Source organism: Balaenoptera borealis (genome assembly GCF_965194805.1).
Source record: "Balaenoptera borealis genome assembly, contig: HAP1_SCAFFOLD_905, whole genome shotgun sequence".
NCBI lineage: Eukaryota > Metazoa > Chordata > Mammalia > Artiodactyla > Balaenopteridae > Balaenoptera > Balaenoptera borealis.
The window spans coordinates 368-19,289 of record NW_028123299.1 but is presented as its reverse complement, the minus strand read 5'-3'; the positions used below and the strand labels follow the sequence as shown (position 1 = coordinate 19,289).

The following is an 18,922-nucleotide window of genomic DNA, read 5'->3' as shown; positions in this document are numbered from 1 at the left end:
CGCGGCGGCGGCGCTCCTCCCCCGCAGGCAGCGCCAATCGAGCTCCCAGCTCGTGGCGGCGGCGGCGGCGGCGGCGGCGGCGGCGGCGGCGGCGGCGGCGGCGGCGGCGGCGCTCCTCCCCCGCAGGGCAGCGCCAATCGAGCTCCCAGTTCGCGGCGGCGGCGGCGGCGCTCCTCCCCCGCAGGCAGCGCCAAACGAGCTCCCAGCTCGCGGCGGCGGCGGCGGCGGCGCTCCTCCCCCGCAGGCAGCGCCAATCCAGCTCGCGGCGGCGGCGGCGGCGGCGGCGCTCCTCCCCCGCAGGCAGTGCCAAGCGAGCTCCCAGCTCGCGGCGGCGGCGCTCCTCCCCCGCAGGCAGCGCCAAGCGAGCTCCCAGCTCGCGGCGGCGACGGCGGCGGCGCTCCTCCCCCACAGGCAGCGCCAATCGAGCTCCCAGCTCGCGGCGGCGGCGGCGGCGGCGCTCCTCCCCCGCAGGGAGCGCCAGTCGAGCTCCCAGCTCGCGGCGGCGGCGGCGGCGGCGGCGGCGGCGGCGGCGGCGGCGGCGGCGCTTCTCCCCCGCAGGCAGCGCCAATGGAGCTCCCAGCTCGCGGCGGCGGCGGCGGCGGCGGCGCTCCTCCCCCGCAGGCAGCGCCAAACGAGCTCCCAGCTCGCGGCGGCGGCCGCGGCGGCGCTCCTCCCCCGCAGGCAGCGCCAATCCAGCTCGCGGCGGCGGCGGCGGCGGCGCTCCTCCCCCGCAGGCAGTGCCAAGCGAGCTCCCAGCTCGCGGCGGCGGCGCTCCTCCCCCGCAGGCAGCGACAATCGAGCTCCCGGCTCGCGGCGGCGACGGCGGCGCTCCTCCCCCGCAGGGAGCGCCAGTCGAGCTCCCAGCTCGCGGCGGCGGCGGCGGCGGCGGCGCTCCTCCCCCGCAGGGAGCGCCAATCGAGCTCCCAGCTCGCGGCGGCGGCGGCGCTCCTCCCCCGCAGGCAGCGCCAATCGCGCTCCCAGCTCTGTTCTTTTGTTTTTTTTTTTTTGAATTCTGAGATTTTTCATTTGAAGTAAATCTTAAAGCTATTAAATTCACAAATATGCTAATTTAAATACCCAATTCTATTATCTAAAACACACATTGCAAACATACAAATATCTATTCTCTCCACATGTCAGAGCCCATTCATTTCATGGTTTGGAAATGGGGAGAATAGATCCCCTTAAACTGCAAGTCAGCAGGTGTTTCTTTACAGTTAACTTTAGCAAAATTCATACAAAATATTAATGAACAATGATCTTCTTTACTTGTTAACTCACAAGGAAACACCTTCAAAACTGCATTTTGTTAAAGTTTCTGTACTAAAATGTAGAAAAACTGAACTACACAAATATTGAAAAGTTTAAAATTCCTTAATTTTTTATTCCTGGTACCACTACCACAATTTACAGGGCAATATACCTGATGTAATGAAAAGAAAAAGACAAAGCTACAACAGATAAAAGACCTCAGGAATGTACATCTAATTGACCCTCCGTTGCATGAATCAATAGCTGCACTTTTTGCAAACTGTGGCTAGGACAGTCCTGAACAAGAAGGGTTTCCTGTTTAAGCTGCAGTAACTTTTCTGACTATGGATCATCGTTCCTTCTGCGGCAGGTTTTTACAGTTCCTCTAATGCATTTGGGACGACTGTCTCAAAGTAACCTGCAGCTTTCCTGACAACTCCTCGCTCTCTCTCCTGCTAAGAACTGTAGCCCTTTTCTTCTGAGTTTTGAGAACCTTCTGCTACCATATCCACCACTTCCACCACCAGATCCATAACCACCACCATAGGGACTTCCCGAGCTTCTTCCACCAAAACTGCCCCCCTTCATGGGTCCATAATTTGATTGCTGTTGTCCACTATAATTTCCAAAATCATTATAGCTCCCACCACCACCACCATAGTTACCTCCAAAATTTCCTCCTTCATTGTAAGCATCATATCCTCCACCACCGCCACCATATCCACCATCTTGGTTTCCATATCCTGGTCCACCACCACCATAGCCTCCTCTACTACTGTAACCAGGACCACCACCATCGTTACCACCGTCGCCTCCAAATCCGTTTTATCCACCATCACCTCCTCCATAACTACCTCTGCTGCCACCACCTCCACCACCATAGCCTCCTCTTCCACCAAAGTTTCCACCACGGCCAAAGTTACCTCCACCACCTCCAAAGTTTCCTCCACGACCCATAAAGTTGCCAGATCCACCTCCACGACCTCTCTGTGATCCAGCAGATTGCATTTCTTGTTTAGAAAGGGCCTTTTTCACTTACAATTATGCCCATTAATAGTGTGGTATTTCTGAACAACAATTTTATCAACTGTATCATGATCATCAAAAGTTACAAAAGCAAATCCTCTCTTTTTTCCACTCTGCCTGTCTTCCATAACTCCTATGGTTTCAATCTTGCCATACTTTTCAAAGTAGTCTCTCGAATTACATTCTTCTGTATCTTCTTTAATACCACCAACAAAAATTTTCTTCACTGTTAGACGGGCACCAGGCTTTACAGAATCCTCTCTAGAAACAGCTCTCTTTGGTTCCACTACACGCCCATCAACCTTGTGTGGTCGAGCACACATTGCTGCATCCACCTCTTCAACCCAAGAGTAAGTCACAAAACCAAAGCCCCTGGAACGGTTTGTCTGGGGGTCTCTCATCACCACACAATCTGTAAGTGTGCCCCATTTCTCAAAATGTTCTCTTAAGCTATCGTCTGTAGTTTCAAAGCTCAGACCACCAATAAACAGTTTTCTCAACTGTTCTGGTTCCTTTGGATCATGGCCCTCCTCCCCCCGGCGGCGGCGGCGGCCGGAGTCGGGCTGGGGGCGACCGGGCGGCGGTTTTACCTCCGTTTTGAGACCGGACTCGCCTCTTCCAAGTCGAGTTCAATATGGGACCGAGAGCCCAGCTCTGTTCTATGTTGGGCCATTTTACTTCAGCCCAAAAAAATTTCTTCTAGTATTCCCTAAGGTCTGCTGGGGATCAGTTTTCTTATTTTTCATTTATCTGTATTTGATTTTTTAAAATTGATTCCAATTTTCTGTTGAGATTCTCCATATTTTAATCTATTAACCCCCATCTTTTACTCTCAATATAGTCATTTTAAAGTTCTGTGCTAACTCCAGAATCTGAATTCCCTCTAAATCAATTTTTCTTGGTTTTTTTTTTTTTTTTTTTTTTTTTTTTGTCTTAAGTTTTAGTCACTTTTTCCTGCTTCAGGAATTTCATAATTTTTGATTGTGTGCTGGACGTGGTGAATAAAAAATTCATAGAGACTGAAGATGCTATTACTTTGCACCAGAGAAGATTTACCCTTTTCTCTGTGAATCAGAGTGGCTGATCATTTCAGTCATTTCAGGAATTTTACTAGGTCAGAACTGGGTTGGAGCTTTAGTTGTCTCATCCTACCTATGATTTTTCCTAATTTGTGGCCTCCCTGGATTTTTGCTGTGAGCCTGACAGGTCTTTGATTCTTCAATAAATACAGTCAGTTATTGACTTCAGTCTTTCAGATGTTTGAATTCAGCTCTTTAGGCTCTCAGTTCTCACAGCTTCAGAGTATGGCAAATGTAAGGAGAGACCAGCTATGTATTTGTTGCCGTTACACTTTCTCAGTGAAAATTTGTCTCATAAACACTGAAACATTGCAGATGATTTCACGTTTTCTGACTCAGCCCCCTTCTTGGGGATGGCACTTCTGGGTTTTTACTGTGAGTCTGGTAGGTCTCTAATTCCTCACTTTGGAAAGTTCTCTCCCTCAGGCATTAGGTATTTAGCTTCCTGCTTTATATAGGTTCAAAAACTGGCAAATGTCTTGAAGAGGAGACCTAATGATTGTCACAGGCCCCTTTATCTAGCGGGATTTGGTTTGTTAGTGCCATGACTGTGCAGGAAATTTCACTCTGCTTTCTTGGCTCAGTCCCCCATCATCCTATACCACCCTGACACTAAGGAAATGTCCTGTGGGGGAAATCGGCTTGACATTCTGCTAGATTTCACTCCATCATGCCAGCAAATGAGTTCATCAAAAGGTATGGTGATTTCTCTTTTCCAGTGGAGTATGTCTCCCTACACCAAACCCCTGCTCCAAATCTCTAAATGTCCCTCTCTAGCATATTAGTTGATATTGTTTCTTGATTGCTTCCTTAGCTCGATGATCTTTTATTCAAGTTTGTTTGCTCGTTGCAGCAGGAGTGATGGCCTGTGCCTACCTAGTGCAGGCATGTTATTATGGAGATATGGCTTTGGTCCCAGACACCACAATAAGGAGAATATCATAAGAAAGCAAGTCACACGAGTTGTTTGGTTTCCCAGTGCATGTACAAGTTATGTTTATGCTATACTGTAGTCTATTAAGTGTGCAATAGCATTATGTCTAAAAAAAGTACATATCTTAATTTGAAAGTAGACTTTAAGAATGCTACCCATCATCTGAGCCTTCAGCAAGCTGTAATCTTTTTGCAATAGTAACATCAAAGATCACTGATCACAGATCATGTAACAAGTATAATAGTGAAAAAGTTTGAAATATTGTGAGACTTACCAAAACATGACATAGAGACACGAAGTGAGCAAATGCTGTTGGAAAAATGGCACCACCAGTAGAGCTGCTTGACACAGGGTTGCCACAAACCTTCAATTTGTAAAAAAAAAAAAAAAAAAAAAAAAAAAAGCATTATCTGCAAGGTACAATAAAGTGAAGTGCAATAAAGTGAGGTATGCCTATACATCCTGCCTCAAAGCAGAAATCCTATTTAGATCACCTTTAATTTCTCTCTATGATATATCAATAGTTTTCTATTCTAATAGGGTTCTTACATTTTTTATTACACTTATTATTAGGTATATGATGTTTTGATGATAATGTAGATGGCATATTTTTTAGTTTTTAATTTTATAACTTTTCAGACACAGAAAAATGTTAGTGGAATTTTTTAATGTTTGGTCTCTTATCTGGCAACTCTTCTAAAAACTAACTGATATTCTAATAAGTTATCTGTAGATGGTTTTGGATTTTCTGTATCCTTAATTATATCAACTATGGAAAGTGACAGTATGATTTCTTCCTTTCTTAGCCTTATATTTCTGATTTCTTTTTCCTGCCTTACTGCTAATGCCATTTAATACTTTTACTAATAGGTTGAATAGAAAAGGTAAGAGTTGGCATTCTTATTTTGTTCCTAATCTTACAGTGGACGTTCTCCACATTTCACTATAAATAGGATGGTGGCTCTAAAGTTTTTTGTAGTTTCCCTTTGCTATGAGTTTTTAATCATACATAATTATTGAATTTTATCAAATGCTTTATCTGACTATACTGATATGATCATATACATTTTCTCCTTTATTTTATGGATGTGGTGCATGACATTTATTGATATTTGAATGTTAACTCACCTTGCATTTCTGGAGTAAAACAACTTGGTAGGAATTCACACACACACACACACACACACACACACACACACACACACACATTCACTCACTCACACACTCTACATTTGATTGTCTAACATTTTGTGTATGATTTTTGCTTCTGTATACATAAGGGAGATGGGCCTATTTTCTTTTCTCATAATTGTCCTTTTAATTAGTGAATAGTATATAGAGGGTAGAGATTTAAAAGACCTTTTAAAAGGTCTTCTTCTTCTGTGATATAATACAATACAGTATTACTCCATTTTTTAAAAATGACCTTTTTCATTTTCAAATAATTTCAAATCTGCAGAAAAGATACAAACAGAGTTCCCTTTACCTCTCTCCCAGTTTTTCCTATTGCTAACATCTTATACTACCATAGTATATTTTTCAAAATTAAAAAGCCAACATTTATACATTACTATTAACTAAACTTAAGACTTTTTTTGGATTTCACCAGTTTTCCTGTTAATGACCTTTTTCTGTTCTAGGACCCAATCCAGTATATCACATTCCACTTAGTTAGTTGTCATGTCTCCTTAGTCTTCTCTGGTCTATGACAGTTCCTCATTCCTTCCTTGTTTTTCATGATTTTGACAGTCTTGAGGAATATTTGTCTGATATTTTGTAGAATTGTTCTCAGTCTGGGTTTGGCTGATGTTTTTCTCATGATTCGACTGGAGTTATAGGTTTTGACAAAGAATACCGCAGAAGCGAAGTAACCGTCTCATCACATCATAACAGAGAGTATGTAGTGTCTCCGTGACATCACTGGTGATGTGAAACATCATCACTTGCATAACATGGTGTTTGCTTGGTTTCTCCACTGTAAAGTTACTTTTTCTCCCATTTTATACTGTCTCTGGAATTCAATCATTAAGGCCAGCCCAGGACTGGACTTAAGGGGAAGATTAAGCTTCACCTCCACCTCCTTGGGGAGGAGATGGATGCCGGGGGGGGGCGGGGGGGAGGTTACCTACATATGGAATTCTTCTGTTGGCAAGATTTGTCTTCTCCCTCCCTCCTATTATTTATTTATTTATACACTCATTTATTTACTCCATTATGTTTTAATATGGATTCTTTATAATCTATATACATAATTACAACCTTAAAAACCTCTGGTTCCCCCACTGACATATAAACTTTTTGAGGAAAGGCTCTGTTTCTTTTTTATTTTTGTACACTCTATGCGTTTAGCATAGTCCCCTAATTTATAGTGGACTTCCAGTAATTATTTTTTAATGGATATCTTTCCACTTCAACTGAAAAGTACCCTTTCCTTATATAATAGCATTCTAAATCCAAAATAAAAGTAGATTTTAAAATAAGTAAAAGTAAACTCATGCATGATCACCCTGTAATAAGTATGTAAAAAAGCACAGGGTACTGCAGAAATAACTTAACCATTTGAGTTGGATGTGTCTCCAAAAAATATTGAAGCCACATTTGGAAAGAAATTACAGTATTTGATAAGCCAAGGATATGACCTGCTGTGTGCTTTCTCTTTTTTGTTCAGATCACCAAAGGAGATTAAGACCCCGTTTTCTCCCTTCTCTGGAAAATTATCATCTGATGCAGTCACTCAGATAACAACAGAGAGTCCAGGAAAAACCATGTTTTCATCTGAGATTTTTGTTAATGCTGAAGATCGTGGACATGATATTCCAGACCTCAGTACACAGAAGTTGGGCAAAGTTCCTGTCAAGTTTGCTTCATCATCTTCAGTCCAACAGATTACTGTTCTTCATGGCACAGATGGTAAGAGAATTTTAGGTCACATTACCAACTTTTGTGTGTCATTAACTAAGAAATTTCTTGATTGGGTCTTTCTAGTTAGAAAACCTAATTTTAATTTTAAGCATTAGGTTGTACATGATTAAAACATCTTTTATTTACATAGCTATGAAGAGAATATAATTTATTATGTTTTTACTTCAATTTCTAGTGAAGTTAACAACCTATGTGAAACTCATGCTACTTGTGGCTGACGTATTTTCAACTCATAATACTTGTCATAAGAATGCAAGTAGTTCATGAAAACATAAAAACTATAGAGGTTCAATTTTAGGGAGGTAGATAACTATTTGGCATTGTTTCTTTTACTATTGTTTTGCATGATACAGTGAACAGATAGCAAACACAATACCAGTCTATTTCTTGCTCAAGAAACGTTGAGCAGGGACCCAGGTTGACTGTGACTCTGCTTTCTTTAAAACATGGAACCTTGGATTCATCATCATAGTCAACTGGAAGGGACGAAAAGCATGGAGGAGCACATGTTGGGAGGCTTTTATGGGCTAGGCCTAGGTGTGGCCCACATCACTTTCCACTGACTAGGAATAGTTTAGCTGTGCTTTCCAGGATGAAGAAGAAATGAGTTTTGGTGAACAGCTAGCAATTTCTACCATAAGGTCTACATTTAGAGTGTTCCTATGCTATCATGACAGTGATATTTTTATAGTGCTTATACTATATAACATTCAAAATTATAGCAAGTTATTTTCTTTTTCAGACCAGTAACTGGAAAGTTAAGTTCCCATTCTACCTCCAAATGAGGGTGGGAACTTTCAATTACTAATTTTAAAGTATTCAACAGTTTGTACAAATCTATTCAAAATATATTTTAAGTTTTCCTACTTGTGCAAAAAGTTTATCTGTCTGTAGGTATAAATGGAATATGCCTAAATGTATAAAGAAAATTGCTTAGTTCCACATGTAAATTGCACTGAATTTAATTTGAATAAATACATTTATATGTTGAAATGGTTATATTTCTTTTCTTTTTTTTTTTTTTACTTTTATTTATTTTATTTTTGGCTGTGTTGGGTCTTCATCGCTGCGTGCAGCCTTTCTCTAGTTGCGGCGAGCGGGGGCTACTCTTCGTTGCGGTGCACGGGCTTCTCATTGCGGTGGCTTCTCTTGTGGTGGAGCACGGGCTCTAGGCGCGTGGGCTTCGGTGCATGGGCTCAGTAGTTGTGGCTCGCGGGCTCTAGAGCGCAGGCTCAGTAGTTGTGGCACATGGGCTTAGTTGCTCCGCGGCATGGGGGATCTTCCCGGACCAGGGCTGGCACCCGTGTCCCCTGCATTGGCAGGCGGATTCTTAACCACTGCGCTATCAGGGAAACCCGAGATGGTTATATATCTTATACATTTTTATTGTGATATAAAATTATGCCCCCCAAATGTATAGTCTAATCAATATCACACAGAACACCTTTAATGTGTCAGTTACCTATTGCCACCGTGATACTGTATAAGAACCTCGAAAATCTCAGTGCTTCGTAACAACAGACATTTGCTTTCCTCACTCATGGGCTTATGAGTCAGTTGGAGTTTGGCATCAGGATGCAAAAACGGTTTGGGTCTGTTCCACATGCCTTGTACTGAAACCCAGGCTACTCTGGGTATGCTGTTTTCATGTTGGTGGCAGAGCACAGGAGAGGAAATCCAACTGTGAAAGTGTATTTTATACCTCTTCTGACATCAAATGGATCGGTCTACATAGAGCCCACAGTTCACGGTCTTACCTTTACATACAGGTACTTGGTAGAAAGGACTCCTTTAAAAGAGAAATATTATTTGGTTTAATAATAAAAGATTTTTAACTCTGTGGACTCAGAAGTAAAATTTTAAAAAATATTTTAAAAGTATACAGAATAGGGCTTCCCTGGTGGCGCAGTGGTTAAGAATCCACCTGCCAATGCAATGCGGGGGACACGGGTTCGAGCCCTGGTCTGCGAAGATCCCACATGCCGTGGAGCAACTAAGCCCATGTGCCACAACTACTGAGCCTGCATTCTAGAGCCCGTGAGCCGCAACTACCGAAGCCCACGCGCCTAGAGCGCATGCTCCGCAACAATAGACGCCACCGCGATGAGACGCCCGCACACCGCAACCAAGAGTAGCCCCCGCTAGCCGCCAACTAGAGAAAGCCCGTGCACAGCAATGAAGACCCAGTGCAGCCAAAAAAATAAACACATAGAATAAATAAGTTCAAACAATAAATAAATAAATAAACATAAATTTAAAAAAAAAAGAACACCTAATGCAGGTGGGAAGGTGAGAGGGCCACTGTAAAGGTCATCTATGCTACATGTACAAGAACCCCGAGAGCACACCAATAGGTACCACATTTTTCACTGCTGTAGCCGATCATTCCCCCTGTACTACCACACTGTAGCACTCCCTTCCCTCATCTACTGCTATAGTCTCTTTGGAAGGTGTTTCACAACTCTTGTTATGAGAGTGCCAGTTGAACTGTCCTCACTTCCTTCATTTATACCAGGATTGAAGACCTTGTAGTCCGAGATCCTGTCCAGAGAGCAAGCAGGCTAAGACTCTGTCTTTGTTGATGTATTTCATCAGAAAGGGCTCTACCCCCTCTCCTAGTTCATGGTGTGAAGCGTTCATAGCCTCTTGGGAAAGTGGGGAGAATTGAAAGGACTCTATATGAGAATGCTAGGCTTTGTAAAACATTTCAGTTTTTTAAAAATAAGACTCATTTTCTATTGGACTGACAACAGTCCTATGAAATACAAAGAAAGCCGAGAATCAGTGACAGGAAATGATCACCAGTAAGAATTACAACAGTCACCGCTTACCTCGTAGCTTACGGCACTGTCCATGGTCCTTAAGAAGAGTTAGTAGAAATGCCTAGCCCATCTTGCCCTTGAACCCCTTAAAAGGTACACGACTGCTGTGTTGGTGTTTAGGGGGAGCATCTCACTTACCAGGGACTGACTTCTCCCTTGATCCCTCTGTAGTGATGGAGACTTCCCCGCTGATGAAAAATTCCCTGGGATTGCAACCTCCAAGCCAGACAGCTTTCCTATGGAAAGACAGAGAGCTTGTAAAGATGAAACACCAGTCTGCGGGAGAAAGGGAAGAAGAGAATGATGGAAATCGTTTCTGGGAAACTATTTTTACATTATGTTTTGTTTGTTCCTGGTAAATAAACTGAAATCTTCTTAACATTAAAACAAAATCTAAACCACTAAATTCAATAATACAGGAGTATAACTTTTGAAAAAAATTTCTTTGGCTGCGCAGCATGTGGGATCTTAGCTCCCCAACCAGGAATTGAACCCACGCCTGCTGCATTGGAAGCGCAGAGTCTTCACCACTGGACCACCAGGGAAGTCCCAGGAATATCACTTTTAAAGGAGAAGTTATAAACCCCTTGGTTATATGAACTGCAGACTTTTAGTAAGAAGTCAATATATTTTTTGTTAGGCACATTTTATGTTAGGCTGTCTCCCTGCACAGGATGCAGGCGCCTTGAGAATGGAAATCATATCCCTCTATAGTACGTCCCTCTTCTTTCTGCCTTGCAGTTTGCTGCTCCACTTGTTCAACCCCACCTAGTAATAACCTATACTTCCCTCGTTCCTGTTTTCCCATCTTGAAAACAGACAAAAGGCAACCAAACAACGCAAAGGTCTCAACAAATAAGGGATATCCAAAACCAGAGATGGCCAGAACTTCTGTATCCCTCATGAAACCTAGCCCGGTGTTCAATATGTAGGTATCATTAATACATGCGTGTTGACTGAAACAGTTGAAACTCAATTCTTCCACTTCCCAGTTTAGTTTTAGTCCTCATACAAAACGTGATAATCAACTTGCTTAATGCTAGGGATCACAGTGAAAAATAATATCTGAACTGACTTCTGTCAGATGAGTGAGAACTAAGGTTAATTCAGTGTATCTGAAGCATAGAAAGTGAGGGCACAAGTGGCACAAGATGGGGCTAGAGAAGCAGAGAGGATTCTAGACCACGCAGAGTCTTAAAGGCCAACAAACACTGTGTTTTCTATTCTCAAAACAATGTTTGTGAGCGATGTTTATGAGCAATGTTCCAACTTGCCTTGAAGGTTTTTTGTGTGAAGAATGGATTGGAAGGAAACAAGATATATGGACACTAGTTAGGACCTAATCGCAACACACAGGCAAGTTCAGTATTAGGGTGTTGAGGGAGAGCTGACAGATTCCAAAGAAATTCAGGAGATGAACTGAAGCGGGCTTAATGGGGTAGGAGATGGAGGAAAGGAAGGTCTTAGGGAATTAAAGGGTTTACTGCACACATGAGCAAAGTCTCAAAATTAATCATTTGAACGTACAGAGGTAGATCTCTCAAATGACTCCGGTTAGGAAGCAACGGTACGCCCTTTAGAATTCCTACAGACAACACAAATCAACTGTTTCGATGGAAAATTCGGCGGGACCGGTGCGTTTTTTCACTCCAACTTAGCTCCAGTTCCTATTACTCACATCTTCTGTGCCAAAACAACACAGCTGGAGGAACTGAAGGGGATTCCGTTTTGGTAATTAAGGAGTGTCCCCAACACTGACAGTCCCATCTTAAAAAGCACTCCCTCTGCATTTTACCCGAGGAGCAATGGCCAGAGCCTCCCTTTGAAAACGATGGGCAGAAATGAGACCATCACACACAGTCCCTTTCAGCTACTGTGAACTGAGCCGCGAGACGGCCAATACCCCCTGGCACAGCGCGGACGGGCCAGCGCGCGGGGGCAACAGGGACAGGAGACAGCACAAGAGACGAAGCCCAGGCCCAGGGGCCAAGGCCTATTACCTTTCCGGCATGTGCAAAACATAAAACAGAAGCAATATTGTAACAAATTCATTAAAGACTTAAGAAAAAAACAAAACTCAGATGCTAAAGTGCCTACTCTAACCACTATACTATATTGCTTCTATAAAACAAGCACTAAACCTCAGATACAGAAAAAAACCCTTTTCGTGTCCTCACACCTAGGTCAAAATTACAAAGCGTTAATTCAGGAGACAGAAAGGGAAGGAATAAATCTGAATGAATCTGAGTCAGAACACAGTGCTATATAACCTTAGGCAAATTCCACAATACCCATGCCTCAACATGGCAAATTCCACAATACCCATGCCTCAACCTCCCTATCTATAAAGGAGTTAACCACACCAGCGCTAACCATTACTTGCCTCCTGGTAGCTTGTGAGTGTTAATTAATATTTGTAATAAATACACAGATCATCAGTTGAAAGAAACAAGGAAAACTACAGCGTTATTATTATTGCCTTGTTGCTAGAGCTAAACACCACAAATCAACATAAATAACTTATGTACACCAAGAATGTAGGGTTTGAATATGTACTTTGAAAGGCCATCATATAATTAGTTGTTTCACCTCTAATTGCTTTTCCTTTTTTTTTTTTTTGAATTTAAAAAAGCAATACAGGGACTTCCCTGGTGGTTCAGTGGTAAAGAATCCGTCCTGCAATGCAGGGGACGCGGGTTCGATTCCCGGTCGGGGAACTAAGATCCCACATGCCGCGGGGCAACTAAGCCCTCGCACCAAACTACTGAGCTCGCACACCTCAATGAGGTAGCCCACGTGCAGCAAACTACAGAGCCCACGCGCTCTGGAGCCTGCACGCCACAACTACAGAGCCCACGTGCCACAACTAGAGAGAGAAAACCCGCACGCCACAACTAGAGAGAAGCTCTCATGCTGCAACGAAGAGCCCGTGCGCCGCAACGACAATAAAGATCCCACATGCCTTAACGAAGGTCCCGCGTGCCGCAACTAAGACCCAATACAGCCAATCAACCAATCAATCAATCAAGTGGGGCGGGGGGAGCAATACAGGAATTTCCCTGGCAGTCCAGTGGTTAAGACTCCAAGCTCCCAATGCAGGGGGCACGGGCTCGATCCCTGATTGGGGAACCAAGATCCCACATGTGGCACAGCGTAGCCGGAAAAAAAACAAAAAAAGCAACACATACCCTACGGCATTTATCCCAGAGAACGCATGTTCGCACAAAAAAAGGTACACAAATGTCCACAGCATCTCTATCAGTAATAGTCAGGAAATGGGAAAAAAACTCAGATGTTCTTCAATGGGCAAGTGATTAAACAAACTGAAGTACAGCCAAACCATGGAATACTACTCAGCAATTAAAAAGAAAGCGGCACTGGGACCTCTCTGGTGTTCCAGCGGTTAAGACTCTGCACTCTCAATGCAGGGGGCCCAGGTTCCATCCCTGGTCAGGGAACTAGATCCCGCATGCTGCAACTAAAGACCCGCACAGCCAAATAAATAAATAAATATTTTTTTTAAAAAAGAGGAGCACTGTTGATTCATGCAATTTGGATGACTCTCCAGGGAATTACACTGATTGAAAAAGGCCAATCCAAAAGGTTGCATACTGGGAATTCCCTGGCGGTCCAGTGTTTAGCACTCAGCACTTTCACTACCTGGGCTGGGTTCAATCCTTGGTCGGGGAACTAAGATCGCACAACCGGCAGCGCAGCCAAAAAAAAATTTTTTTTACTTAAAAAAAAAAAAAGGTTACACACTATATGATTTTATTCACATAACATTCTTTTTTTTTAATTAATTAGTTAATTTATTTTATTTTTGGCTGCGTTGGGTCTTCGTTGCTGCGTGTGGGCTTTCTCTAGTTGCGGCGAGCGGGGGCTACTCTTTGTTGCAGTGTGCGGGCTTCTCGCTGCGGTGGCTTCTCTTGTTGCAGAGCACGGGCTCTAGGCACGCGGGCTTCAGTAGTTGTGGCACGTGGGCTCAGTAGTTGTGGCTCCCGGGCTCTAAAGCGCAGGCTCAGTCGTTGTGGCATGGGCTTAGTTGCTCCGCGGCATGTGGGATCTTCCCGGACAAGGGATCAAACCCATGTCCCCTGCAATGGCAGGCAGATTCTTAACCGCTGCGCCACCAGGGAAGTCCCACATAACATTCTTGAAATGACAGGTTGCCAGGGACAGATAGGGCCGGGGGAGTGGGAGACGGGCCATCTTCCCCAGGGGGTATTTTCCCTTGATCATCTGCACAAAAACTTTATTGCAACTTTATCCACTGCACTATCAGATCATTATGATTTGGTGGGGAGTGGGGGAGCAGCAGTGGCTATAAAATGGCATCAGGAGAGATCCTGTGGGATGGAAATGTTCTCTATCTTGACTGTGTCAATGGCAATACCCAGGTTGTGACAGTATACTATGATTCTGTAAGATGTTACCATTGGGGAAAACTGGGTAAAGGACACACAGGAGCTATCGCACTATTATTTCTTACAACTGCATGTAAACCTACAATAATCTGGACACAAAAAGTTTAATCAGAAATGAAGGCAACACATGCCTCTTGTAACAAGTAAAACAATAGTCTGTGGTCAGTCTCTTTCTCTACCCGTCCCATTCCCTCCCTCTTGAGATAACCATGCAAACTCACTGCTCATACAAACAGGCATGCATTTAATACTTTCTGTTTACTGCATCAAAATGGGATCATACATACTACATATTACCCTGCAGCCTACCTTCTTCACCCATCATCCCTATATCATAGAGAGCTTAAAAAAAAAAAATTTTTTTTTAAGTGCCAAGCAGGATGGCAGGTATAGAAAATTTTCTGACTAGGGCAAATCTGACAAATGTTTACCGTGCTAATGTGCCATAGCTCAGCCAGGTGCATTCAGTGAGAGCACAATATGCAAGTAGCATTCTAAAGAGATCTGCAAAAAATGCAAGGTCTTCAGCAGCTCTTCGAGGATCCCATCCCCCTCTCTGCCTCCTCCATGGAACCATCCCATGGAGGTTGAACAGTTTAACTCCATTTGCCCCTCCTGCTGTTTGTGCTTTCGTTGTATACTTCTGTTCTACATCTCCACAAGACATTATTATTGTCACTTATTTACAAAATAACATATAAATATAAAGGTGTATGTACCTGGGTATATGTACATGTATATATTAGACACACACACACTTTAAGTGCTCTTTGTTCTTTCCTGCAGTTGTGTTCTTTTTTTTGGGGGGGGGGGGGGCAAGTTTTTATATTGGTAAAGTTCTGTACTACTAGAAATATAAGATTTGAAAAGAAAAGTGAGACTTGAGGATCATCTGTGGAGCTTATCCTCATTCTCCTGCTGACGCATTATGTGTTTATAATTTGAGAACTGCAGATAAATACAAACTGGTCTTCTCCATACTTGCTCACTAAGGAATTCCTCATTTCTAGGAAACGTCTATTTCAAGGAAAGGAAACAAACAAAAACACCTAGTGCACTAGATGATTAAAAGGTACACATTTTATAGCCTGAGTTCGAGAAAAAAATTACCCAAGAAACGGCCTTTTTCCCTAGGAGCCAGCTTCTACTAGGGGAGTCTAGGGTTCTCTAGGCAAAGAAAAAAAACTTGCCAGTTTAAACAGAATAACAGAAACGTTCAGCCAATCAAATATACAGAACTCATCACTTGCAGTGAGGAATGAAAGGCCTGTATCAACAGAAAAAATAAATGGCACCGGCAACGTCTGCAACAGAAAACAAACAGGAAATCCTTTAAAAAGCCAAAATTGCAAAGACAGATGAACAGGGTATGAAATTACACGCCGGGCAATGCACCTGTTAAAGGAAAAGAGGCGCACACCAAGTCTGAAGTCTTAAGAATTCGGTGTTTAACACTACTTCTGCATGCTGCCCAGCAGAAAACTCGGGTCCTGGCTTAATCCACAACGCACACTTCATTTAAGGAGGTGAACTGCTTGGTCTGACTCAGTTTCTTATTCTGTAAAATGAATGCAACACAGCTGTCGTGAGTCCCCAAAGAATTCTGCACAAACGCTTTGTAACTCCAAAGTGCTGTGCAAATCAGAGCAGCCCTTCTCTCCTTCACATTCGTTGGACTTAGAATTTCAGAAGTTTAGCTGAAAATACAGACGACTCGGAAGCAAGGGACTGAGAGTGGCCCACACAGGTGGAAAGAAATGCAGAAACTGGAGCACCTCATACAAACCGCAAGAGACCACGTTCACGTGCACACGTTATCAGTGACAGAAAACGCCACCGGTAGCAACTGTAAACCACTGAGAGGACCAGCAACGACATGTGTCCAAATCCAGCCGGCAGCACAGCCTCGTCGGCGGCAATGCCTTAAACACAGCTCCCCGCACTCCGCGGCCTAACAAGATCCACTTTTTCCAAAAAGTTTAGCAACTTGCCAAGTACACTGGCGTAGTTCACCTTTTTTAATTGCTAAGCAAACATGCAGGGGAGTTGAGACAATCAAGGGAATGTTCAGCCTTCCTCAAAAATAAGATCCAGGAAATTCACGTTTTGCTTGAACAGTTTCATGTCTAAAACTGATCACAAACCTCTGTTTGATGTTGTTTTCTCGCTGCTGGCCAATGAGCCCGGGAAAGAGAACCAATTCTTTCAAACAGGGAGGGCTCTCTGCACTCTTCAGCTAAACCAGCGAGGCTTTACCACCGTCACGTTTAAAATAATGAGGAGGATGCCTCCATAGAGTTTACCGGGCTGCGCTAATCACGAGGGGCCTCGGGCGCCCAGGGCGGATCCCAGCGCCGGTGGCCGCGGGACCGGACGCCCTCCCCGGGACCCCCCCAGGACCCCCTCCCCGGGACGCGGCCGCGGGACAGGACGCCCCCCAGAACCCCTGCCCGGGACGCAGCTGCGGGACAGGACGCCCCCCAGACCCCTGCCCGGGACGCAGCTGCGGGACAGGACGCCCCCCAGAACCCCTGCCCGGGACGCGGCCGCGGGACACGAAGCTCCCCCCTCCCCAGGAACCCCTCCCCAGAGCGCGGGCCTCGCCGCCGTCTCGCAGCACCCGCCGCGCTCACCGCGGGCCGGGAGCCCCCTCAGGCCGACTGGCCCCCGCCCGCCGCCCGGCCTCCCTCCGGCCCGCGCCGCCCGCCGCGCTCACCGCGTTTTTCTTCTGCACCATCTTGTCCATCTTCTTGGCAATGCGGACCACCTCGTCCTCCATGGCCCTGGCAGGCCTGCCCCGCGCCGGGCCGCGGGGGACGGGAAACGAGCGGAGCTGGCCGGGCGGCAGGTAAGCCCAGGCGTCGGCGAGGGCCCTCACCAGGCGTCACCGAGGCGCTTCTTCACTCACGACGACTGCGACGGCGGGGGCGGCGGCGGCGGCGGCGCTCCTCCCACGCAGGCAGCGCCAATCGAGCTCCCAGCTCGCGGCGGCGACGGCGGCGGCGCTCCTCCCACGCAGGCAGCGCCAATCGAGCTCCCAGCTCGCGGCGGCGACGGCGGCGGCGCTCCTCCCACGCAGGGAGCGCCAATCGAGCTCCCAGCTCGCGGCGGCGACGGCGGCGGCGCTCCTCCCCCGCAGGCAGCGCCAATCGAGCTCCCAGCTCGCGGCCGCGGCGGCGCTCCTCCCCCGCAGGCAGCGCCAATCGAGCTCCCAGCTCGCGGCGGCGGCGGCGGCGGCGCTCCTCCCCCGCAAGCAGCGCCAATCCAGCTCGCGGCGGCGGCGGCGGCGGCGGCGGCGGCGCTCCTCCCCCGCAGGCAGTGCCAAGCGAGCTCCCAGCTCGCGGCGGCGGCGCTCCTCCCCCGCAGGCAGCGACAATCGAGCTCCCGGCTCGCGGCGGCGACGGCGGCGCTCCTCCCCCGCAGGGAGCGCCAGTCGAGCTCCCAGCTCGCGGCGGCGGCGGCGGCGCTCCTCCCCCGCAGGCAGCGCCAACCGAGCTCCCAGCTCGTGGCGGCGACGGCGGCGGCGCTCCTCCCACGCAGGCAGCGCCAATCGAGCTCCCAGCTCGCGGCGGCGGCGCTCCTCCCCCGCAGGCAGCGCCAATCGAGCTCCCAGCTCGTGGCGGCGGCGGCGGCGGCGGCGGCGGCGGCGGCGGCGCTCCTCCCCCGCAGGGCAGCGCCAATCGAGCTCCCAGTTCGCGGCGGCGGCGGCGGCGCTCCTCCCCCGCAGGCAGCGCCAAACGAGCTCCCAGCTCGCGGCGGCGGCGGCGGCGGCGGCGCTCCTCCCCCGCAGGCAGCGCCAATCCAGCTCGCGGCGGCGGCGGCGGCGGCGGCGGCGGCGGCGGCGGCGCTCCTCCCCCGCAGGCAGTGCCAAGCGAGCTCCCAGCTCGCGGCGGCGGCGCTCCTCCCCCGCAGGCAGCGCCAAGCGAGCTCCCAGCTCGCGGCGGCGACGGCGGCGGCGCTCCTCCCCCACAGGCAGCGCCAATCGAGCTCCCAGCTCGCGGCGGCGGCGGCGGCGGCGCTCCTCCCCCGCAGGGAGCGCCAGTCGAGCTCCCAGCTCGCGGCGGCGGCGGCGGCGGCGGCGGCGGCGGCGGCGGCGGCGGCGGCGGCGCTTCTCCCCCGCAGGCAGCGCCAATGGAGCTCCCAGCTCGCGGCGGCGGCGGCGGCGGCGGCGCTCCTCCCCCGCAGGCAGCGCCAAACGAGCTCCCAGCTCGCGGCGGCGGCCGCGGCGGCGCTCCTCCCCCGCAGGCAGCGCCAATCCAGCTCGCGGCGGCGGCGGCGGCGGCGCTCCTCCCCCGCAGGCAGTGCCAAGCGAGCTCCCAGCTCGCGGCGGCGGCGCTCCTCCCCCGCAGGCAGCGACAATCGAGCTCCCGGCTCGCGGCGGCGACGGCGGCGCTCCTCCCCCGCAGGGAGCGCCAGTCGAGCTCCCAGCTCGCGGCGGCGGCGGCGGCGGCGGCGCTCCTC

The 18,922-nt window shown here is 47.7% G+C and overlaps 1 protein-coding gene across 2 annotated transcripts in view; it reads right to left on the bottom strand.

The window, feature by feature from the left end:
- The window catches only part of LOC309621703 (uncharacterized protein), a 57,617-nt gene extending 40,155 nt beyond the window's left edge, over positions 1 to 17,462 (bottom strand). Inside the window, exons 1-2 of one of the 2 annotated variants that reach the window (XR_014240194.1) lie at positions 17,178 to 17,462; positions 10,173 to 10,310 (exon numbers count right to left, since the gene is read on the bottom strand). Coding sequence is in view for 1 of the 2 variants with exons in the window: in XM_082409073.1 (XP_082265199.1) it covers positions 4,565 to 4,577 (13 nt within the window). In the remaining variant the exon portion in view is untranslated. Of the gene's footprint in view, positions 1 to 4,564; positions 4,593 to 10,172; positions 10,311 to 17,177 lie in introns of those variants that run through there. The other variant, XM_082409073.1, reaches the window with a different exon arrangement.
- Between the last annotated feature and the right edge of the window lie 1,460 nt (positions 17,463 to 18,922).